The following is a 26,688-nucleotide window of genomic DNA, read 5'->3' as shown; positions in this document are numbered from 1 at the left end:
AAGCTTTATTCTTGTTTCTTTGAATGTAAATTTTGTTAGAAAATTTGCCATCTCAAATGTTGTAGATGTAGTTCATATGAGCATGAATATTGGAGCTAAAATTTGGTGCCATGTTTTTGGGAATTTTCGGCCAAATCCAAAGGGTGGATTTTTGGGTTCTTGTTTGACTTGTTAAAAGTGTTTTCAAGTAACTTTTGGAACCCCTATGTACCCTAGTTTGGTTATATGTTATTTCCCTAAAGTTTGAATGGTTTTGGGATGTTTTTGGATGAAAAAATGTTGATGGAAATTTTTTGGGTTTTTCATGAATGTTCTTCATTGTTCTTGACATTTTTGCCAAGAACAAAAAGTTTTGTGTTTTGATTCAAAGTTTTGATTTATTTCATAAAGTTTATGTTTTATGTTTTTCAAATGTTTAAATGTATTAGATATTTGTTTAGAAAGGTGGTAGAATTATTGGTGGGTGTGTAAGGATTAATTCCCTTTCACACACACCACTTGCACCACTTGCACCACTTGCATGCTTTATGTCAAAACTCACAAATCAACACACACATCACTCCTTTCCCTCTCCAAAACCAGCCACTCCCTCAATGGGAGTACTTTTGGGGCTTTTATGCAATTACATAAAGTTTTGATACTTTTGTGTATTTGCACTTTGGCCCAAAAGTTTACGTTTTTACGTTTAGGTCCAAAAACGCTAAAGGACAAATTGTTTTGCTCCTTTAATGAAGTTTTTGCATTGTTTAAATTTTGGGTTCTAGTTGTAATTACATGAAGTAGCAGACTTTTGTGTTTTTACAAAGTGACCCCAAAAGTTTATGTTTTTGCAATATAGCCCAAATGTTGTGGTAATTGCATATTGGCCCAAATTAGGTTGAGAACAAAATTGTTTTGTCTCTTTAAATGAGAATTGGATTTTCATTTCATTTAGCTCCATTTAAATCAATTTTATGGATACAAAAACCAAATGAAAATGTTGCATTCAATTTAATTAGTTAAAGTGTTAATTAATTAAAGGGTGATTATGAACCTAAGCCTACGATAATTGAGCTATGTGAAAGGCCGTTTCAAATTTGTTTGAACCATGGGAATGTGTAGATTAGATTTTCGTTGTAATTTGATTTGATCAAATGTTGTAAAAGAGCTTAAGCTCTTCTTTACTTTAAAGTAATTTATTTTGATCAATTGTTGTAAAAGAGCATAAGCTCTTCTTTACTTTGAAGTACTCCTTTCTTGTATTATTTGATATGCATGAAAATGGAGTAGAGGGTCCAACGCCCCTAAGACAACATGCCTTAATGTGATTAAACGCGTAAATAAAATCAATCACCATCCCTAGACCGAGATTCAACACTAGGATCGTGTTGAATCTAAACAAAGGTTCATAGTCATCCTAAGGCCCTAAGGCAACTATATAGTCCATCAATGAATGCAAACCTTATGTTAGTAGTATCATATACTCTTACTTTAACAACCATTTTATAAGCATAATGGGAGTATTATATACAACTAAAACAATCAAATGGACCAATAGTTGTAATACGACCAAAATTGTTTTAATAAGATTAAAATATATGTTTATATATGATGAGACCTAAAACCCTCAACCAAACCATTATTAAGTTGATAAGCGTGAGAGTGCTTTGAACACTCTTTCGTGGCCTTCCACCGTGGTAGGCTCCAATCGTTTATGACTTGTACACCGCCTTCACCCTATCATGGGGGAGTGCAAAGTGCATGCTTATACTCAGGAGGAGTTTATTTAAAACATTGGATGAGGTTAAGGTAGGCAACGAGTGTGGCCAACATCGTATCATCGTGAGGTCATACTTGAACCCCTATCTAAACCGGCATGGTGGGAAAGAACTTAACTAAGAGAAATGGTGCCAACATCGTATCATCGTGAGGCATTGTTTTCTAGAGGCCAAAAAGATGGGTAATCACAAGAGGTTGTTGTGAATGAGTAAGCGTACTCTCTCATTATTATTAATGCTAGCCAACATCATATCATTGTGAGGTGGGCTTGGTAGTAGTGAGTCTCCCATACCCTACTAAGAGTTTCCTCCAAAACTCTCGAATTCCAATGAGGGATATGGAATTTGCCAAAATAGTGGGTGGTGCTATTTGATTTAAAGACCCGGATCAAATGGCTTAAAATCAATCAATTTATATTTGTTATGTATTTATTTACCAATATATTTGCAAACGCTATCCAAAACTTGACAAAGAAAAGCCGAATGCTTTAGTTTCCGGACTTGGTACCACAATCTCAAAGATTGTCTTAAATGGATTATATATGTACCTAAGTAGTCTAATCCTCACAATCTTCCTATTGATAATGTACCATTGGAAGAAAATGTTAGATAAGTCTATCATAAGGAGGACAACACTTTTAATGTCATAATTCTTCAATTACAAATTGTTGTATGAAGAAATAAGAGTTGCTTTGAACAACCCTTAGTCAATGCAAACACTAGTGCTTGTTTCTTTGTTAAATGAACAAAGAACTTGAGAAGAAAGCACAAGGGCATGGACACTTTATGTGCCATGATTCTTCACTTACAAATTGTTGTATGAAGAAATGAGAGTTGCCTTGGACAACTCTTGAAAGTTTGTAATTATGTTTAGAGCATAATGGTTGGTTGATAAAAATAATCCATCAACATGGACTTATGATGATTTTGAATCATTGAGTGTTGAAGTGTTAAAACCACTTCTAGAAACGGAAACTAGACAAAGACTTCACCTTTGTGTCCCTATCCAAATGGTTCACTAAGTTTATTGTAAACTATATAGTGAACAATAACCACATGCTCTCCAAATCGTTTGATGTGTATTACACAATTGAAATAAGTTTCAAGAGAGATAGTGGGAGTTTAGGGACCATGACTATTGTAGTCAAAGGAGAAGTCAAATAAAGAAGATAAAATTAACTCCAAGGGAACAAACTTTCTTTATGAAAGGATGGACATTGGAAGGGGTATTTGCAAGAAATGTCTTGCAAGTGTCAAGAACACACCTTTCGAAGGTGTTGTAAATTGTTCTTAAATATTTCAAAATAGTTGGTTCTTCTACTTGAATGCTTGATTCCGTATTAGTAACTATGTTTTACAATCGTTGTAAAAGTGTGACTAATAATAAGTAGAAGATATATGAGAGAAGAAAAGGTGCTTCACATTCGGAACGTGAATAAAATATAGATCTCTGCGAAAGCAGATAGTACTTACTTCCTCATATGAACTACCAAAGAAATTGGAAAAACCAAAGATTGTCTTTACATTCCAATTTTAAGGAACTTAATTCCGTCACTATAGTAGAGATGGATGAATGTTTTGTTTGACAAAACATTGTTCTTTATTAATCAATGATTGGATTATAGTAATCTAATTGATTGTCTCTATAGTAGAGATGATATGGTAGTGTTAACTGTTTAGAATACAATGATGCTTAAAACCCAAAAGGTTGCAAGATAGTGACTAATCCCAACTGAGTTGTGATACCTCTAAAACATAAATTATGAGTTGGTCATAGATGGATGCTTTGGATTGTTAGATCCGGATCCAATACCTTCTTGTTAAAATTGTATAGAGGCAAAATGTTTGAATCTTTATTCTTTTGGAAAGAATAAAGAATCACAAAGTTGTTGAGGTTAATTCACTTAGATGTTAGTGGCACTTGTCCACAACATAATACTACTCATGTTGTATGACATTCACCGAAGATCACTCTCGGTTGGACTATAGTTTATTTTGAATAAACACAAGTCCGAATACTTTGCAAAATGTTTCAAAGAATTCAAGAAATGTAAGTTGATGAGTAAGACGTCTAAAGTATTTGCCTCCTTAGATTTGATCCAAGGAAAGATAACACTTTAAAACAGTTTCCTTGAAAAATATCAAGGAAAGAAGCATCAAAAGATAATAGATTTCTCCATTAGGAGAAGAACGAACTTGAATAAGATTTAGTTCGTTGGATGTTATCAATTACCCATATATATAGGATATATACTTCTAAGACAATATGATTGTCAATTAGAAGATCTTCCAAAATTTTCATGACTCTATAGGATGTAGTTGGAAAGAAAGACAAGTCTTAATTGTATTAAGATTTGGGGTTGGGTGCTAATAAGCAATATTTGTTTGAAAATTATCTTGTGGGTATCCTTAAATTAACATTTGGATATCACTTCTATAAACCAACTAACAAATGTTGTTTGTTGGATAGTTCATTATAATCCTACCATAGGATTTGCCTAAGATAGAGCAAATGAACGAGAGATAGAACTCAAAGAATGTGTTCTTTGAGAGACAAGATGATAACCAACAAATATAACAACCTAGTTCCTATACCACAAGCTCCAAGGTAGTCGAGAAGGATTTATAAACCGTCTCAGTTGAATGGTTTGAACTTTATGACTATGTCATAGAGTTGCACCTCTTAATTCGAAAGAAATAAGAATGAAAATCCTTATGACTACATTGAGTGTATATACGATATATACTCAAGGAAATGGTAAAGTACCATTTGACCCAAAATAATGAAACCTTTATAGCTAATTGGTAGCTTAAGGTGACTACAATCAAAGAGAATGGTTGACTTTGAAGAAACCATCTTTGACGTAGTCTTAGTTTCAATTAATTCGAAGATTGCTAGCTACAACTAAATGGTGATTCAATGTTTGGACATAATATGGGTTTCCGAAACCATTATTAAGATAGTCTTGATAATATATGTCTAAAACTATGAATCACAAGACATGTAAGTTGTAGAGATCCAACCATCACGGATCTTAGCAAGCTAGTGGGAGCTGTAAACGTCTTATGAGAGAAAGATCAAAACGTTTGATTTCTCATAAAAATGTAAATGAATCTTTTGTTTACTAGGTTTACAAAAGATTAGTGCGAGTTAATCATGTTCCTAAAATTTAAATATATATTTGATATATTAATTTTGGAAATGAAAAGAATTCTTCATCGTTAAAGTTATGACTTTAAAACATTATATAAAGATAGAATGTATATGGGAGATATAGTCTATATACATGGGATGGAAATCTATAATGATATATTTCATGATATAATTGGATTATATCAATCCCTAATAATAGACAATGGATGCTAGGAAGTTTCTCATATGATGATAAACTTCAATTAGAAGGACAACTCTAGTGAAACTAAGAAGTTGCTCTTCTCAAAGAGAACGTACTCTTTGACTCCCAAAGAAATAATGCGTAAATAGAATCCTTTATGCATACGCATAAAGGTGATTTATGTATTTCATATTGTACGAAAAACATTGATATGAGTTGTATCTAGAACGGTACAAAACGATATCAATGCAAGCCCAGGATCAGAACCATGGCAACTGTCAAGTGAGTCCTTAAGTATTTGAGAAATACTAAAGGATAGATTCCTCAAAGAATGAGGAAGAATTATAGTAACGTAAAGGAAGCGTAAATGTATTAGATTATGAATCTAATCCATCATTGGATGTTTCTTCATTATGAATGAAGAGATAATCAGATATCTCTTTATTATGACTGAAGAGATATTTGGATGGAAACATTAAAAGTAATGGCTTTAGTATGTTCCATTATGAATGCAAAATATATATATATTGCCATATAAAAGCTTACAACATTGTTGTTTGGATGGGAAAGTTCATTTATGAACTCTCTATTCGGTTCCAACCAGAAAGTGTCTCTAGTGTACCGACACTACGACACTAATGGGGCGATAGCTCAAGCCAGGGAATCAAGGTCTCATCAAGATCCGAACTCAAATGAGAGACTGAACCACATGATTAAGAATCATGTATAATGGTGAAGTCGTTATTCTCAAGGTTGCTTCTATGGATAACATATAGATATCCATTGTCTAGGCCTACTATTCAGCCATTTATGAAATGACTACAGAAGAGGTATCATCACTGATGACCAAGCTGATTGGCTCTAGTGCAAGTGGGAGATTGTTGGAAATGTGCCCTAAAACCAATCATATGATGATACTTTACGGACATTTCACAAGTTAAACTAATGTAGTTTAAATATAAAGGGCAAAGATTATTGTTTTAAGCCGTCTCATATAAATGTTATATGCTTAAACGATAAGTCCAAGGAATATGTGATTGGGAGAATGCAATCTAAAGAAGTTAGATTCATGAGACCATTCTTTCGTAGACACATCCTAAACGTTCCTAATAATAGGATTGCCAATTGGGCATTGACAGTCCGTTAAGATCAGTATGTGCTATGTCTTCTCTCAGGGAGAGTGACTAGTCTCGAGTCATTGGTGTGTGTGACATTAAGACAAGTACGTAGGTGCTCAATAGAGAATGAGTTCACTAAACACGATCAACAAAGAGTTCTCATATTCATGTCACATGAGAACTCATGGTTGGGATAATGCAAAGTAGTCCTTTGACCTGAGGCATCATAGTTGTCTTGTGGTTAAGTCCTTGATCTTTGATTATGTCAAAAGTCACTTAGCCATGAAGGTAAGTGAATGCGCAACAAGGGATCTCTAACCTTCAAACTGTTTGAGGGAGAATACTCTATGATATGATTAAGAATCTCTGGCCAGAGTATGAATAAGATTTAGGAAGTCGTTCCAAATCACAATCAAGGTAATCATATAAGCACACGAATCACATTGGATAGTAGACATGAATAAACTATCAAACCAAACAATGTGGTCAAGAGTATTGTATTAGAGAAAGACCGTATTGCATTTGTAATCCTAAACTGAATAGGTTCTCCACCTCTTCTGATTAGCTTGGGTAACCATGATATGCTGCTAGGTGTCACTCATGGTTTGTGGAAGCCCTAAACGTGTATAATCACTAAAGGGAGAATTGAAAGTAAGTTTCAATTCACAATCGATTTGAAATGGTTTTAATCGCCCACTGCCTCGCTAAAAAGGAACCTAATGGATCGTACACCGTGTAAGGTGGAGATTGAAGAAACAAAGGAGATGAGTAAGGATAATTAAATGGTTTAATTATTTATGGCAAGGATTAATTAATATGTTAATTAATCAAACGAATAAGTTCGTTAAAGACCACGGGTTTAGTTATGGACCTCAAGGCCCAATGGGCTTCGAACTTCAAGCCCATTGACTTAAGTTGTATGACAACTTAATGACTAATAATTCACAAAGGCCTTAAAAGCCCAATAAAACCCTTAAGGCCGGCCATTTAGAGATGGAGTGGGTTTTGGACTTATTTACAAGTTTGCCACTCCAATGAATTAAGGTATAAATATGATTTTATAGCCAAAATTCATTTAGGGGTTTCTTTTAGAGAATTGGAGAGAACATATCTCTCTCTTTTCTCTCTAAAGAGGCCGGCCCCCCTTGGAGGGATTAGCTAGTAATCTTTCTCCTCCAAGGTCACTCATTTCTTCATCAATCTTACCTTGGTGTGGAGACTTAGAGGTTCTCAATTTTGGGAACTTGGAGAACTATTTCATCCATCCAAATCCATAGATCTAAGATGCAAGGAATGAAGGCCCTCTCTTTGGGTGATTAGCCTTTGCTTATGCAAAGAGGAATCTACAAAGGTATAATTTCTCAACTCACTTTGATTTGAGTTGAGTCTTGGTTCACCAATCTACTAGGCTTTGAATTTCATGGTTAATGTTTTGTTTTTAAGTGCATGCAAGCATGATTCCGCCTTTAATTGTTAATTGCATGCTTATAGATGTTGCTTAAATGAACATGTTTTTCACAAATCATCCTTCAATGATCTCATTATTTCTTTGCTTGGTTGCTACTTAGAATGCGTTTTCATCACTATAGACCCAAATACTAGAACTCATGCCCGTTTCATTCAAAGCTTAAAATTGAGTGCATAACATATAACAAGATGAAGTTGTTTAGTTAAACCAGAGCCAAAAAGCTGTTGGAAATATGCCCTGAAAGTCAATCTTTGGAAGAAACCTTTCAGGACAAATGAATCGATGTATGGATGACTCTTATACATCAAATGGCAAAGACACGAATTAGGACTATCTCAATAAACGATATATGTCCTAAATAGTGTATCCATGGATAATGGATCAATTGAAGAAGTAATCTAATGATGTTAGACTACAGAGACCTTCTTCACATAACCATTATGTCCAAAAGGTTCCTAGTCATTGGATTGTCGGAGGGAAACTGACAATGCTTAGACCGGTACATACTGTGTCCGCTTCAAATGGAAGGATGGAAAGTCTCATCGCATTCGTGTTGTGACACTAAAACAAGTATGTAGGTGCTCATTAAAAGAATGAGTTCACTGAACACAATCGAACGAGAGTACTTGCATGGAGGTCTAATCACATGTCAAGCAAGTAACTTTAATGGTTGGAATAATGTAAGTAGTCCTTTGACCTGAGGCATCGTCGTTGTCTTGTGTCTAAGTACTTAATCTTTGATTATGTCAAAGTCACCCCATTCGCGGATGTCCACGGCATAATTGGGGTTAAGCCACTTAGTCATGAAGGCAAGTGAATGCGCAACAAGGAATCTCTAATCCTCGATTAGAGAGGAAGAATACTCTAAGATATGATTCGGGAATCTTCGGCCGAAGTATCGAGCGCAATAAAGGAAAGTGTTCCTATACGACTCAATAGAATCATATAAGAAGGAATAATCACATTAGGGGTTTGACATAATATATCCATACCCTAGTAATGTGATTGAGAGTATTGTTTTAGAGAAGGATCCAATTACATTGTAATTCCAACTGAATAGGTTCTCCGAACAACTTCTACATTAGCTTGGGTAGCTATGACATATGGTTAGATGTCACTCGTAGCTTGTGAGTTCTTCTAGATGATTAAATGTAGTCATCAAAGAAGAAAGGTGAATTAAAATGAAGTTTTAATTCACTAAGTGATTGGATTAAATATAATCAATTTGATTGATGTCAATCACCTCACTGCCTTGCTAATTAGAACCTAAAATGATTGTACACCGATACACTCTTGTAGTGAGTAATTAATGGATGATGGAAATAATTAATTGGATTAATTAAGTGTTGTGATTAATTTAGAAAGTCTAAAGAAATCATAAAAGCGATAAAAGATCGTTTTGGGCTTAAAGAAACGTTCGGGTTTAATTGGGCCCATTGGGCCTAAACCCATTGGGCTTTTATTCTTGCATAGGATGACTTGAAATAATAAAAGCCCAAACCAAACACTAAAGGGCTGGCCACTTAAAGGGTTTGAGAGAGATATTTAGTCAAGTTGTTGACTAGGTTTCTTTTTGTCTATATAAGGAACTTTATAGCACAAAGTTCATTAGGGTTTTTTGTGTGTTTTTGAACAACAAAGAGGCAAAAGAAAATAGCTCTCTAAAACCACAAAAGCCGGCCACCTAGAGGGTGAATTAACTAACAATCTTTCACCCTTTTGGTTATTCCTCCATCCATCTCACTACACTAGTGGGTGTGGATCTTTAGAGGTCTTCTCCTTTGGAGACTAAAGGAGAACCTTGGGGCACTCTTACTAACAAAGTGGAGGAGGCAAGGAGGGAGGCTAGACTCAAGGACTTCAAGGAACAAAGGGCTTGGAGGTGGTCCATCCTTGGTCTCAAGTCTAGATCAAGAGGTATAAGTCTAAACTTTCACTTTGTTCTTTACTAAAATGTTTTGATGCATTATATATAAACCTATGAACCTTGAAGGGGATTTGCATGACTATAGCTTTGATTTTATTTGATAAATTGCTTCCGTTGCTCATGTATATAAATTTTGAATTGTATATGCATGCTAGTCATTTAGAAATCCCTTTTGTTAAACTCATAATTTTCTCTTCAAGTGATATCAGAGCCAAAGGTTTATGTATAATGTGTCCTTTTGGATTTTATGCATATGGGTATTAATGTTATGTATGACATAATTATTGGTTCATTCAAAATAAGTTTATCTTTTGTTTTTCAATAGTTGAAAAATGTTAGTCAATAGTTGAGAAAGATATGTATGCAAAAAGATGTTTTGTATGCATGAATGAAAATTGAGTTTTGAACAAGTTTGAGATATTATTTCTTCATTTAAAGTATGTTTATCTTTTGTTTTTTCAATGGTTGAAAAATATAAATCAAGAGTTGAAAAGATATGCATGTAAAAGTTGTTTTGTATGCATGAATGAAGAATAAGTCATGAACAAAATTTTGGGGTTTTGTTCTTTATGGTTGGCACGGTTTTGGGGATTTTTGGGCATGTGTTTGTGTTTTATTGTAAGACACTCACACATCATTTTAAAGCTAGAAAGTAGAAACCTTGTCACTTTAGTTTTTGGGTTTGAAAAATCACCAAGAATACACAAATCTTGAAAAAGTGTTCATGGTTTTGTTCTTGGTGTTCATAGTTTGGTTTTGGGTGAAAATGGTTTTATTTGGTTTTCATGCATAGTTTTATGGTTTTGGATGATGTTCTTACCATCCATAACCATATTAAAACTTTTAAAACCCTAGACTTGTCTAGGAGATTTCCATCACCTTTTTCATTAAAATCATTTAAACCAAAACCAAGTGACATGCAAATTTGGATTTTTCTACCTTGCATTGAATTAAAGCAAGATGGGTGAGACTTCCCATCTCCCCTTAATGTGGCCGGCCACCCTAGTGGATTTATCCACTTGGGGGGTCTTTTGTAATTTGGAAAAAGATATTTTATACTTTTGAGTATTTACGGTTTGACCCTTAACTTTTTCTTATTTACATTTAGGCCCCTACTAACTAGAAAGTTAAAATATTTGATTTTAATTTTGTTAGTTGTTTAAACTCATAATTCTTTTATGCCCATATGCACTAAATCTAAATGTTCATGTTGCATTCCATTTTGATTATTTAATGTGATTAAGTAGTTAGAAAAGGGTGACTATGGACTTATGCCTTAAACGATAATTGAGCTATGAGATAAGGTGCTAAAATCAAATTGTTTGAACCTTGGGAATGTGTTTTAATTATTGTTTTTAATGGACCTTGTCACATTTGACATTAATCTATCTCTCCCTCTTAGTATGTGTAATTTGTAGGAATTTGTACAAATCGGTTTGTAATTCTTATTATTTCTTTATCTCTTTTAGTTAGTTGATTCCCTCTAGTGCTAGACTAGAGTTTCTTTAACCATTGGTAAGGAGACATAACTAAAAGAGGGTTTTGACATGAGATTAAAGATTAAATGGGTCCAATGCCCTAATTAGCAATGAATGATTGTCTTTCATTTCTAATGGCTCAATGAAAATGTTTTAATTGGATTGAAAAGCACGTAATTAAATTGACACAACCTCCCCGAGTTTATATTCAACAATGTTGGCTCATTGTTGCAATAACCTAATAAGTCCATGGTCATCCAATATTTACTTCCAATATTTAAAAGGAATGCAAAAACCTTAGTAGTAGTAGTTACTTCCAATATTTGAAAAATTAGTTTTTGATATTGATTTGTTTTTCTTAAAACAAATAGTGGGAGTATCATACGCTACTAAACTATAATGAAAACAATTAGTAGTTATATATATCTCCAATATTTTGAAAAATGTTTTGATATTGATTTGTTTTATGAAAACGAATAATGGGGATATCATATGCTACTAATTACATTAACTTTGGACTAGTAGTTGTAATAGGACATTATTTATTTGAATATGATTAAATAAATAAAATTGATGAGACCTTAAAATCCCTCAACCAACATTCAATATTAAGTTGAAAGCGTAAGAGTGCTTTGAACACTTTTTCGTGGCCTTCCACCGTGGTAGGCTCCAATCGTTTATGACTTGTACATCGCCTTCACCCTATCATGGGGGAGTGCAAAGTGCATGCTTATACTCAGGAGGAGTTTATTTAAAACATTTGATGAGGTTAAGGTAGGCAACGAGTGTGGCCAACATCATATCATCGTGAGGTCATGCTTGAACCCCTATCTAAACCGGCATGGTGGGAAAGAACTTAACTAAGAGAAATAATGCCAACATCGTATCATCATGAGGCATTACTCTCTAGAGGCCAAAAAGATGGGTAATCACAAGAAGTTGTTGTGAATGGGTAATTGTACCCTCTCATTATTATTTTTGCTAGCCAACATCGTATCATCGTGAGGTGGGCTTGGTAATAGTGAGCCTCCCATAACCCGCTAGGAGCTTTCTTTGAAAACTCCCGAATTCCATCTTGAGGGATGTGGAATTTGCCAAAAATTGTGGGTGGTGTCATTCGGTTTAAAGACCCGAATCGTTTGACTTAATCAACAATCAAACTAATTATTTTATTGTTTATGTACTTTAGATATGGTTGGAAGCACACTCGCGAAAATACTCGACAAACATTGCCTAGAGGGGCACAATTTCCCATCATGGTATCGTAATGTCAAGATTCTCCTAACATTGGAGAAGATTGTCTACGTACTAGACAAGGCTCCACCTCACATACCTCTCGGCCCTGGGGCTACTGAGGATGAACGTGCTAAGTTTGACAAGCACGTTGAGGATGACACACAAGCCAAGTGCAATCTGTTGGCTTCCATGAATGAGGAGCTACAGAGACAGCACGAGGGCATGGACAGTGCATCTTCCATAATACTCCATCTTACGGAGTTATATGGTGAAGGGACGCGCAACCGTCGCTTCAGCACTGTTTGTGAACTTGTGAAGACCAAGATGGTCAAAGGGGCTCCAGTGCATTAACATGTACTGAAGATGATAGGATTCATTGAACAATTGGAGAACCTTGGTAATCCACTTGACGGGGAATTGGCCCAGGACTTCATATTGGCTTCTCTTTCTGATTCATTCGCGCAGTTCGTAATGAACTACAATATGAATAAGATGGATAGTACTCTCTCTGAGTTACTAAATATGTTAGTAACTGCCGAGAAGACTATGAAGAAAGAGAACGTTGTAGGGACTTCTGCAGTAGTCTACAACAAGCCATCATCTTCAAAGGCCAAGCCGCAAGGCAAAGGCAAAGGGAAGGAGAAGAAGTCACCCACTCCTAAGCCGAAAGGAGGAGTGAGGAAAAAGAAGGCAAAGAAGCCCAAAGGGACTTGCCACCACTGTGGAAAGGAGGGGCATTGGAGGAGGAATTGCAGGTTATATCTTGCAAGTCTTAAGGACAAGCCACAAGGTATGGTTTATGTTCTTATCTTCAATTCTAAATGTTAGATCTTCTAATATTTATATTTGATATAAAGAGCTAATTACTTATATAATTGTATATAGGTGGAGAAGCCAAGTAGAAGATGAACAAGCAAGGAAAATGTGGTGAAGGGTTCGGTCACTATGTTTTTTGCTTACTACTTAGGAAGTTTGTTAGGCATTAAAGATTGTCTTTAAAACTTTCTTATTTTGTTAAGAACTTATTATGTGGCTTCATATGATGGAAGGCCACTATTAGTGCCTAAATGTATAAAGGTATTTATATTAGTCTCGAAATGTATAGAGCTAATACTTTTTGTATTAAACATTATGAATGTTTGAAATATCATATTAATGTAATGTGAAGAAATGCCTTTTTAATATACTATTTCCTTAAAGTAGTGTTATGAATTGAAAATTGTCTTGTTGTATCCTAGATGAGATACAAGAGTTATATCACTTATTGTAATGTGATAACCAAACTTTAGATTTATCAATTATGGATAGATCTCACATGTAGGACATAAAAGGATACAATGAATCTTTAGATTTGGTTCCATTTGTCTACCTATGAGTTCTATAAGAATTGACAAAAGTCTAGAGTATCCTTTCTTGAAGAAAAGGAAGATCACATTATAATGATATAAGTAATAAGAAAAACGTTTCTTATATGGTTATCACTTGAAACACAATGATCAAGATCACTCTTGATTCAATTAGTAATTTTGAACAACTAATTGGGCATTCTTTAAAAGGTTTTAAAATGTCAATTGTGTTAGTGATTAAACCAAGAAAGAAGTGTCTAAATCTATAAAATGTTTAAAGACTTTAGTCACTTAATAACAAGACATTAACTTAGTAAAGATTGAAACAAATAAGCTTGAAATGTTTTAAAGCTACTACACAATGTCTTCTTCCAATATACTCCACTTTCATACATTTTGAATATATGAAATGATCTCTCATTAAAGTCATGAGAAATAGTGGGAGGTGTGAAAATGGATATAAACTTGAATATGATTGGTTTATAGTTGTCTAAAGAATAATAGTATTTGACTATTATTAAGAGTTTGCAATTTTAATTGTTAAAAGTCTCAAGCTCTTCAAAACGTTAAAATTCTATGTTGTGTGACATTCTAAAGAATAGTCTTTGAATGTTGGTTTCGTCAACCTAGCATAAAATGGTTATATGTTGGGAGTTGTCCATAATTCTCTTTTATGAGAACAAGCTAAATAACCAAGCATATGGACAAGTTGATGAAACAAAAGGGAATAAGTTTCAAAATGAGTCACAACATATGGTTTAACAACAAGACAAACCAAATTCAACATCTCATGTAACAATATTGCTCTATGTAGTTTTAATAAAGAATTATATCAACCACCTAGAAGGAATGGTTGAGTTTCTATATCCTTAGTAGGAGCCATGCTTCCACTAAAGACTTGGATAATTCTTATATGACTACATTAAAGGTCTTAGTATGACTAAAACTTGAAGTATGATGTATGACACCATATAATTTAAATGAATAGACTTAATAAAACAAGTCACACATTTCAAATGGAATTACTTGAGAAGGAATTCTTTTGTGTGTGATTCATTTAAGTTAGTGGGAGCAATATGCATTCAAATCAAGAAAATATAATTGTTATTTTTGAATGAATGCTAAGTTACAACAAGGCCAGTGGGGGTGATGTCATAATTTGAGCAACAAGATGTGAATGAAGTCTATTCGATAGACTTGATAAAACATAGATGTTACTCGAAAAATGACAAAACATGACACGGTCAATTTTGAAGTATAGACTTGAAATTGGACTTATTGATATAGCAAGGCTATCTCATTAATGTTATATGGGAATTAAATCTCAAATGTTGTAGATTTAAGAAAGCATTTTCCTATGTGATAGGAAATCACTTTCATAACCCTTAAAATGAATGTGTCATAAAATCACAAAAGGGACACATGTATTGACTTGTGAAGTAGATATCCAAAGGTGAAGAACCACCGAGGTTGTCACTTTAAGATATTACTATATCCCAGGATCAGAACCAAAGCAACTGAAAGAGTATTATTGCCTTTAAGAAAGAAACATCAGAGTGGGACTCTGGAAGCGTGCATTCACTTAGGTTGTTAACCAAAGTGAAAATAAGCCATTTTAACAAATGGAACTTCATAATGGATGAAGTACTAATCATATGAATGATTGTTAGTATTGTACTACAATGGTCTCAAGGTTGGAGCAAAGTTTGTATAAAGTATACAAACGAAATATATGTCAATATATAGTTTTAGAAACTGCTTCAAAAGGTGTTTTGAATGGAAGGGGTTCTTTTAGAACCAATGATTGAATCCAAACCATAAGGTCGTCAGTAGGGTACTACGACGTAATGGGGCGATAGCTCAAGCCATGGAATCAAGGTCTCATCAAAGTATTCGAACACAATAAAGAGACATCATTAAATGTTTTGGAAACATTTGATAAGAAAATCCCTTTTAAATAATAAAAGGGATTAATACATAACCAAGTTAACCTACGAGCATAAGCTCTCTCAACAAGATGTATAAGATACACTAGTGATTGACTTTAGTGCAAGTGGGAGATTGTTGGAAATATGCCCTGAAAGTCAATCTTTGGAAGAAACCTTTCAGGACAAATGAATCGATGTATGGATGACTCTTATACATCAAATGGCAAAGACACGAATTAGGACTATCTCAATAAACGATATATGTCCTAAATAGTGTATCCATAGATAATGGATCGATTGAAGAAGTAATCTAATGATGTTAGACTACAGAGACCTTCTTCACATAACCATTATGTCCAAAAGGTTCCTAGTCATTGGATTGTCGGAGGGAAACTGACAATGCTTAGACCGGTACATACTGTGTCCGCTTCAAATGGAAGGATGGAAAGTCTCATCCCATTCGTGTTGTGACACTAAGACAAGTATGTAGGTGCTCATTAAGAGAATGAGTTCACTGAACACAATCGAACGAGAGTACTTGCATGGAGGTCTACTCACATGTCAAGCAAGTAACTCTAATGGTTGGAATAATGTAAGTAGTCCTTTGACCTGAGGCATCGTCGTTGTCTTGTGGCTAAGTACTTAATCTTTCATTATGTCAAAGTCACCCCATTCGCAGATGTCCACGGCATAATTGGGATTAAGCCACTTAGTCATGAAGGCAAGTGAATGCGCAACAAGGAATCTCTAATCCTCGATTAGAGAGGCAGAATACTCTAAGATATGATTCGGGAATCTTCGGCCGAAGTATCGAGCGTAATAAAGGAAAGTGTTCCTATACGACTCAATAGAATCATATAAGAAGGAATAATCACATTAGGGGTTTGACATAATATATCCATACCCTAGTAATGTGATTGAGAGTATTGTTTTATAGAAGGATCGAATTACATTGTAATTCCAACTGAATAGGTTCTCCGAACAACTTCTACATTAGCTTGGGTAGCTATGACATATGGTTAGATGTCACTCATAGCTTGTGAGTTCTTCTAGATGATTAAATGTAGTCATCAAAGAAGAAAGGTGAATTAAAATGAAGTTTTAATTCACTAAGTGATTGGATTAAATATAATCAATTTGATTGATGTCAATCACCTCACTGCCTTGCTAATTAGAACCTAAAATGATTGTACACCGATACACTCTTGTAGTGAGTAATTAATGGATGATGGAAATAATTAATTGGATTAATTAAGTGTTATGATTAATTTAGAAAGTCTAAAGAAATCATAAAAGCGAAAAAAGATCGTTTTGGGCTTAAAGAAACGTTCGGGTTTAATTGGGCCCATTGGGCCTAAACCCATTGGGCTTTTATTCTTGCATAGGATGACTTGAAATAATAAAAGCCCAAACCAAACACTAAAGGGCCGGCCACTTAAAGGGTTTGGGAGAGATATTTAGTCAAGTTGTTGACTAGGTTTCTTTTTGTCTATATAAGGAACTTTATAGCACAAAGTTCATTAGGGTTTTTTGTGTGTTTTTGAACAACAAAGAGGCAAAAGAAAATAGCTCTCTAAAACCACAAAGGCCGGCCACCTAGAGGGTGAATTAACTAACAATCTTTCACCCTTTTGGTTATTCCTCCATCCATCTCACTACACTAGTGGGTGTGGATCTTTAGAGGTCTTCTCCTTTGGAGACTAAAGGAGAACCTTGGAGCACTCTTACTAACAAAGTGGAGGAGGCAAAGAGGGAGGCTTGACTCAAGGACTTCAAGGAACAAAGGGCTTGGAGGTGGTCCATCCTTGGTCTCAAGTCTAGATCAAGAGGTATAAGTCTAAACTTTCACTTTGTTCTTTACTAAAATGTTTTGATGCATTATATATAAACCTATGAACCTTGAAGGGGATTTGCATGACTATAGCTTTGATTTTATTTGATAAATTGCTTCCGTTGCTCATGTATATAAATTTTGAATTGTATATGCATGCTAGTCATTTAGAAATCCCTTTTGTTAAACTCATAATTTTCCCTTTAAAAGCCTTATTCCCTTGCCTATGTTTTGTAGGTTTAACCCCTTTGAGCTTTTTTTAGCCTATTTTCTTTGTTAGCCACATTATCCTTACCTAGGCTAGAATAGGACTATCCATACCCTTGTTCTTAAAGAATAGTGGAGCATGACTTGGAGGGAATTCCTTTTGATCAACATTATGCGAAAAACAAGTGTTGGGGAATGAACTCACAAGTATTGGTTATTGAAGAATGCTCCAAAAGTTTGAATCCGGCCCTAAGTGTTGTAAGACTCTTTCCCTTGTGTTTAAAGTTAGTTTCTGCAATCAAAAGTTGAATTTTGAGTGTTGATTTCACTACTTTGCTTAATATCACTTTGAGAACCTTTGTTTATCCTTAACCTTTCTTTGTTAGCCAATAACCGTTACAACCCTTAGACTTCTATCTTGGTTTTTATGTGTTTCAATACGTCGAGTTTGAAATTGGTACGAGCATATGGAATCCCTGGTTCTCGTGTCTAAGTAGTGGCATTTTGTTCATGAGATCATATACATGTTGCATTAATAATTCCAAAAAGTGCCTTCTTTGAATATAACAAATGTGAGTGCTAGTATACATGTTTACATCAATCTTCTCACATATACTTGGTATAAGGAGTGTAGTCAGAAAATCTCTGTGAAAATAGAGGGTATATCTGGTGAGGAATTGAGGGAATTCTCTAAGGCATGTTACTACATTCAAAATGTTGTTTTAATTGATTAAATGCAAGCTAGTGAGTGGTGACTGTGATTAAGTATGAGCACGACGGTAAGGATAGCTAAAATCTGTGAGAGTAGTGATTTTTAACATGTCATGTTTCATTGGAAATCCCTGAGGCAATTGTTGGAAGGTTTAGGTTATGTTTTGTTTGTTTTGTTTTGCTCAAGGACTAGAGAAGATGGAGTGTATCCTGAGTTGTCAGTATACTACGACCATACACCCCATAGAATGCCACTATATGGCCGACCCTACTACCGGGACCACACACGAAATTACACTTTGGCATGATCATTTGGGATATTTTGGATGAATAGCGATGCGCCGTATCCTCAAATCTTCACACGGGCATCCATTAACCCGAAGTTTAGGTTCAATCCAAGGAATCGCATGTCAAACATGTTCAATGGGAAAGCTTATTACTAAGCCTTCTTATGATAAGATTCGTTCGAATCCTCCCAATTTTTCTACAACGGATTCAGGAGGACATTTGTGGACCAATTCACCCTCCCTGCAGACCATTTAGATACTTTATGGTTTTGGTTAACGCTTGTTGTCCACAAAGAATGTTGCATTCTTCAAACTGTTGGCTTAGGTTATCAAGCTCAGGGCTCATCACCCTGATTATCCAATCAAATCTATTCAATTAGATAATGCTGGAGAATTCACATCTGAAAATTTTGATGACTATTGCATGTCAGTTGGGGTTGAAGTTGAACATCATGTACCCCATGTTCACACCCAGGACGGCCTGGCAGAGACTTTCATTAAGCTCTTGATTGCTGCTTGGTGCAATGCAATATTACACGCAGTAAAGTTGGTCCGCCTGAGGCCTGTTGCGACACAACCATTTAGTACCCTTCAGTTGGTTACTAAATACAAACCCGACATATCGCATCTGTGCGTATTTGGTTGTGCGGTATATGTGCCGATCTCGTAGCCCTTATGTAAAAAAAATGGGCCTCAGCAAAGGATGGGAATCTTTGTCGGATATGATTCTCCTTCGATTATTCGTTACTTAGAACCTTTGACAGGTGATATTTTTACTGCTTGTTTCGCAGATTGTCACTTCTATAAGACAATTTTCCAGTTGTTAAGGGGATATAAGAATGTCAACATTCCTAAAGCACGACAAAAATTATTGTGGACGACTCCACTTTGTCTCATTTGGATCCCCGCACTGCTCAGTTTGAAACTAAAGTGCAGCGCGTATTAGATCTTCAGAGCATAACTCAGAGCATGCCATATGCTTTCATCGATCTAACGCATGTGACAAGATCACATATTCCAGCTGCGAAAATGCCTGCAAAGATGAATGTACCCAATGTATGACAAACTTCACTCCTGGAGGCTCGGGATGCCAATATTGGTGATCCACATACATTAGCAGCTAGCCAATCATCTACCCCTACACAAAAGCATGGCAAACCCCTTGGTTCTAAGGATTCACACCCCAAGAAGAGGAAACCCATGGCACAAGGTCCCGAAAAGCCTACCGTGAATCCAACTATCACTTACTCATTCTATCCAACTCATGAGGAAATTCTAGATTATGGAAGCGTCCTTGAAGAGACGAATCCTCCTCCCGAGAATCATGAGATTTTGGTCTATTATGCTAGCTTAGATGATGTGCGGTGTAGAAATGAGATGATTGTCGACGATGCATTAGCATATGCAGTAGCTACTGAGATCATGTTGAGCGATGACATTGAATCGCATTCCATTATCGAATGTCAACATGGAACTGATTGGTCAAACTGGAAACAAGTAATCCAAGTCGATTCGACTTGCAAAACGTAAGGTGTTTGGACTTGTAGCTCCTACTCCTCCACATGTGAAGCCCGTTGGTTATAAGTGGGTTTTTGTTCGGAAACATAATGAGAAGAACCAAATTGTGCGTTACAAAGCTCGTCATGTTGCACAAGGCTTCTCATAATACCCCAGGATTGACTATGATGAAACTTATTCACCCGTGATGGATGTGATTACTTTTCACTACCTTATCAATTTGGTAGTTTCCGAAAAATTGAGCATGTAGCTGATGAACATAGTAACTGCTTATCTCTATAGGGATCTTGATACTGAAATCTATATGAAAGTTCTCGAAAGACTTCCATTAACTAGTTCAAATATTTCCAAACCCCGGAACACACTCTCAATTCAGCTGAGGCGTTCACTCTACGGTTTGAAGCAATCTAGAAGAATGTGGTATAACCGTTTGAGTGAGTATCTGACTAGTTAGGGATATGGAACAGCAAACTATGCCTTTATGTGTTCATTAAAAAGTCACATTCCAGATTTACGATTGTTGCAGTATATGTCGATGACATGAACCTTATCGGACTCCTGAAGAGCTTGCGAGAACTGCCGCACACCTGAAGTCAGAATTTGAGATGAAAGATCTAGGTAAGACTCTACTGTCTTGATCTTGAGATAGAGCATTGTTCAGATAGAATCCTAGTACATCAATCGAACTACACCTAGAAGGTGTTACGTTGCTTTAATGAGGATAAAGCGAAGCCTTCGAGTACTTCTATGGTCGTTTGATCGCTAGATGCAAAACAAGATCCCTTCTGTCCGAAGGAGGATGATGAATAGATTTTGGAGCCTGAAGTTCCTTATCTAAGTGTGATAGGCGTTTTATTGTACTTAGCTCAATACACTAGACCCGACATCTTCTTCGCTGTTAATCTTTTGGCAAGATACAGTAATGCACCTACACGTAGACAGTGGACTGGCGTTAAAGACATCTTCCATTACATTAAGGGTACTATGGATTTGGGCTTGATCTATCCTTATGGATCCTTGAGTGATGCCGCACCCTGTGATTCTCGAGTTGATTCTCGCATTGTTAGTTATGCCGATGCAAGATACTTATCTGATCCGCACAAGGCGCGTTCTCAAACAGGTTATGTCTTTATCGTTGGAGGCATCACAATCTCTTGGAGGTCAACTAAACAAACCTTAGTTGCCACTTTGTCTAACCATGCTAAAATTCTCGCCTTACATGAAGCAACTTAGGAATGTTTTTGGTTGAGAGTAGTTGTGGGCCATATTCGGAGGTCCTACGATATTTATCCCTTCGTTGATTTCCCAACGACAATCTTTGAAGACAACGCAACATGCATCGAACAGCTCAAGAAGGGTTACATCAAAGGAGACAACACCAAGCACATTGCGTCGAAGTTCTTCTTTTCACATCAACAACATGAGCATCAGAAGATTGAAGTCACTCAAATTCGTTCACAAGACAATCTGGCTGACCTCTTCACCAAATCACTGCTGAAGACGATGTTTCAGAAGCTTGTTCATGGAATTGGTATGTGTAAACTTTCTGAGTTGTAACTTTGCTATTTCTCTTTGGAACAGTATCAAACTCAGGGGAAGTATCCTAAAGATACTTGCTTGATCTTAATGTACTATTTTTCCTTACAATTAGGAGCATTTTTGCCACTGGGCTTTTGCTACCTAACTAGATTCTAATGAGGCACCCACCTTGGGTTGGTTATATCCCTGATGACGTCTTGTAGACGTTTTTTTTTACTTTGCATTTGTCACGCATTTTTCCTTAGACTATGGATTTTGTCCCTACCCGGGTTTCTACCATAGTCCTAGGGTTTTTTAGTGAGACTCATTTACTGATGCAAGTTCCTACCTTATTGAGAATAAGCGTTGTTCCTTAGAATCAGTGCCGACGAGTCGACTTCCTCAACTTCTGCATGATGTTGAATCTACCTTGAGTATTTACACACTCAAGGGGGATGTAAACATTCCTAGTTTAAGTGTGATTGTGTAAATCCTAGATTAGATTTGATTCTAATCATCCTTTCCTATTACAACTTGTATTACTTGGGGAAAGAATATCTTCTCTCCTTTTACTACTATAAATAAAGGCACAATGTAGGAGAGATAACAACACACATTCCCCTACAATTCTACAAAAACATCTCTCTTAATCTCTCTCCCTCAACCGCCGGCCCCCCTTTAACCTTGTCAGATAAAATAGACCACAACAGGTAGGTCTCCCAAATTTAAATTATTCATAAGAAATGACTCAAATGAGTCTTATATTAGACAGTTTGTTTGCTTAAAAATAAAACAAAATAAAAAAAAGATTTATGCATTGTATTTTAGTTAATTAAGAGCGTTCACTTTTTTATTGGAGTTTTTGAGTTGGATTCCTCAAATATCGTTTGTGATATTAAGATGGAGTTTGTATGGGAGCTCTTGGTCTTGAGCAACAAGGCCAAGAAAAGGAATTAAATAACGCAGAGCTCAAGATTGAATATTGTTTTCTCATACAGATGGTAGGAAGACTAATATGTCACCAAAGGTCAAATTTCAGCAATATGCTTCTTGACGAGGTATGGGCTTTAAAAGAATGTTTAATTTCGAAATTCTCAATCGCAGGACTCGAAATATCTTATGGATTTTCAGCCAAAATAATCTTTGAGATTGGATAATTCCTTATTTTGGTCATTGACAATGAAAATGGATAGAATGTTCCCTAAGTTTGTTCACTGTAAATCGTTTGTCATTTCATAAAAAAATTATCAATATCCTCGTTAAATTGTCATGTGAACGACCATGTGACTAGCTTTGTAAGGGTATTTTGGTCAAACAAACCCCTTTACTTAATGAGGATTTCGAGAGATTTTTAACGAAATGACCAAAATAATTTATTGGCCCATGCCTAAATGAATAAAACAAGATACGTTTGTTTTGCGAGAAACATGCTTTGTACTAAAAGTTAATTCTAGTAGGAAGACCAACTAACTCGTGACGATCTAGAGACTTCAAGTTTTAAATCAGTCTTCCTTCGGCAACCACGAAAAGCATGTTTACTTTGTGCAGGTGAACTGCGTTGAATACTGGTTTTTTGTGTGTTCGTGTTTAATCTTGATTTTGTTCTTAATTATATTTCTGATAGAGCAACTTGTAGCATTACTGTACGAATTATTTCATGAATCTCAGGTTAGTCCGTAAATTTGTTTATTAAAACCATGTCTAAATGAATCAAGGGTGATCAAACTAATTCCGGTATACCTCAAATGCAGAATGATTCGAATTGAATTATGAAAGAAGACAAGTGAGACATTTTCTGTTTTGAGCAAGGCAATTCATTATTTGCAGCAAGCACAAATATAAACTGCTTCAAACCTCTGAGCTTCAAGTGGAAGCGCTAGGGAAAAAGCAACACATGAACTCCCTAACAGTATATATGCTGATGTCTAACAGGGAGAAAAAAAAACATATGACGATTACAAGCACATCTATCATTTCATTTCTTGACAGAGAACTAAAAACTACTCATTTCCAAAGTCTACACTTCCATTCTTGGAGCCAGTACTGGTGGGGACGAGTTCTCACTTTCACGTAAACTTTGAGATGGATCTATCGTTATAACATGATGTGCCCCATCGATGCCTGATACTGGATTTACCGCTCCCTGCGAAGGTAATTCTTGTGTCTCTGGGGTCACTCTAGGCTTAGCATTCTTAAAGTGTGCCAGGGATGCTAGTTTATGAACAGCACCAGCAATTTCCTCTGTACATTTGACAACTTCAAATAGTAGAGAAGCTACTGCTCCTGCTTGTATTATCTCTAGGTAATTGCAGTGTTTAGACAAGCTGGATCTGATTACAGCTTTGAGGTTTTCAGCAGCAGCTTTTGAGTTCGTAATGTGAGGTTCTGCTGCTGATGATTTAGTCATTTTTCGGACTTCAGATGCTAGTTCCTTCAATGCTTTCCCACATTCTGAGCTAATAACTGTGCATTCCCCTTGAATTATACTTCGAACTTCTGGTGGTGACTGTAAGATTACCAAAAAGCAAGTTATAATAGACCTACTAAATTGGTTTTGAAATGCATATATAACATTTAGACATAAATTGGTGAAAGGGTTTCATAATCATACTTGGATCTCAGAGGTAAGGTAGTGGTTGAGAGATTCAATTTTGAAAGCGCACTGGCGAGTCACACTCCCAACTTTCAAGTACTCATTCCATGGATGACGAAATCTGAACTTGCCGTGGCAGGGTTCCCATTTTGCCAAATTGGCCTGGACAACAAAAGTTGAATAATTCAAAGTGGAGTTCAAGGATAAAAGTCTTGGTGAGAAAGTTACAGAGGATGAGAAAGGTATATAATTCTCACCATGATTTCTTCCTTGCTACTTGAAGTCAGAACACTTTTATATCCCTGAAGAGATGATGACTTGTTTATAGGCTGTCCATCCTCAGATATTTTAAAGTATCCGCCTTCAAATCCTGCATATAATTAGTCTTAACTGGCTAAGTTTTGACGGTTCCTGATAGTAATAACAAAAAGAAAAATCAAACAACGTAAGAGAGAGGCAAATACTAATCTAACTGTGCCCGTGTCTCATAAATGTCTTTTCCTTGTACTAGGATGCACAAGATTTTCCTATAAAAAGGGGAAAAATATATATTCTGCTAAGGTTATTTAGGGTTAGATTCCTTCTGTTACTTTAGTAGGGTTCCAAGTGCAAATGATATTTTTTCTGCAGTTGAATCACCTATCATAACATTTGCAGGCATTGATGAATGTTATATCTAACTTAGAAAATTTATCTTCATATAGGCAGCATAAAACCACTGTTATATTTTAGTATATGTACCTTCTAAGAAATTCCCAAGCTTTTCGATGTTGGTAGCAATGTGATTGTGAAGATCCACCCCAATCCATACCGGACATATGAAAGTGCATACAAATACAGCAGCACAGCTTCCAATGACGATTGTCGATAGCCTCTCGAATCCCATTCGTATAACCTCTTCATCCCGATAACCAGACACCGAAATCAAGCAGAATGTCAATATAAATACCATCATCCCATAATCATACCTCGCCTTAATTTGGGGAATGAATCTCAGGAATGTTACTATTCCAGCTGCAAAGAAATTATAAGATGATATAATTAGTTGATTTATATCATAAATACACATAGTTAGTACAATAATCAATTTTCTAATTACTCTTGTTTCTAATAGTATTATATTATACCTATTATAAAAACAAAGAGAGCAATTAGTATAGGCTCCCCAGTCTCTCCAGAAAGAGTTGCTAAGCGATGAGCCCCAATGCCAAGAGCACCAGCTGTTAAAGTTGCCAACATTCTATTCAAACCTTTTCCCAGTGTTGCTCCTGAAATTGTTTCATAGCATAATTATCAAAAATTAGAAATTACAATCAAATCTATTCATTAAGACTTAAATTATCAGAGCTTACAGAAGTTGCTTACCAACAGAAAATTCAAACACAACCACAACGGTTAAAATAGCCCACATTGCATCAAGGCCAAAGCCGTCATAGAGTGGTTTAAAGTAGTAGAAGAGTGACACAAAAGTTAGAGCTAGTCCCACTTTAAAACAATGAATCATCCTTCTTGGATCATCTTTGCCTAATTTCTTTAGCCTCAAGGCAAATCCAACTATTTTACCCCATAGTCTTTTGGGAAAGGCTAGGGATCTTGCAGCGTTTTCATGGTTTGAAGATACCATATTATTGCTATCAAGGAACAAAATATTGGGATCTGCAGGAAAAAGAAGACAGTCAGGGAGCAAAATAGTTAGACAGGTGAGGATTCCTTGTGGAGTGAATTCTGACAAAGCGAAGAAGTTTATTTATAAGTGAACCCTGTTGGATCGTAACTTCAACTGTGCTTATCAAATCATATTATAATGCAGCTATTCTGGGTTAAGCCAATTAGTTAAATTAGGGTGCTCAGTCGTTTGCATCTGAGTTCAAACTATTTCACATTGATTAGAATAATTTAAAATAGGGGTGTGATATCCACACACCCTATTTTACTTCTCACACACCTTTTTAATTTTCAACGGTTAGATTGGATGAATTGAAGAAAATCAATGAACATAAATTATCAAGGGGTGTGTGAGAAGTAAAATAAGGTGTGTAGATAGCACACCACTTTTAAATATCGCTTGTATATAAAAAGAGAGAGGTGTCACTTAATACTGTAGTTTAGTGATATTCCTCTTCAATTGTAAATGAAAGGTCTTAGATTCGATTTTTGCCAAAGACAAATTTGAACCACGATATTATGGTTGACCCATTGTGAGGCTTAGCACACTCTCTCATCCTCTTAGGGTTGAACTACGATATTATGGTTAACCCATTATAAGGCTTAGCACACTCTCTCATCCTTTTAGGGTAGATAATATCATTTTTTCAAGGGGAGAGAGAGAGAGAGAGAGAGAGCCTAATTGTGAGGTTGTAGCTAGGTAAAGGGTAGGGTAGTATACGTCCTCGATTCGATGCACCTCCTTGTATTATTATTATTGTTTGA

At 35.7% G+C, this 26,688-nt stretch overlaps 1 protein-coding gene across 1 annotated transcript; it reads right to left on the bottom strand.

Annotated features, from left to right (window-relative positions):
- Nucleotides 1-23,402: 23,402 nt before the first annotated feature.
- LOC126590790 (aluminum-activated malate transporter 2-like) lies at nucleotides 23,403-25,986 on the bottom strand. Its single transcript, XM_050256297.1, has 6 exons — nucleotides 25,624-25,986; nucleotides 25,386-25,526; nucleotides 25,000-25,272; nucleotides 24,516-24,628; nucleotides 24,277-24,420; nucleotides 23,403-24,171 (listed from the first exon to the last, which is right to left on the bottom strand). The coding sequence occupies exons 1-6, from the start codon at nucleotides 25,880-25,882 to the stop codon at nucleotides 23,683-23,685; spliced, it is 1,419 nt and encodes a 472-aa protein (XP_050112254.1). The 5' UTR covers nucleotides 25,883-25,986; the 3' UTR covers nucleotides 23,403-23,682.
- Nucleotides 25,987-26,688: the final 702 nt, after the last annotated feature.

The sequence above is a fragment of the Malus sylvestris genome, chromosome 11, assembly GCF_916048215.2.
Source record: "Malus sylvestris chromosome 11, drMalSylv7.2, whole genome shotgun sequence".
NCBI lineage: Eukaryota > Viridiplantae > Streptophyta > Magnoliopsida > Rosales > Rosaceae > Malus > Malus sylvestris.
This window is presented reverse-complemented; position numbering and strand designations above follow the sequence as displayed.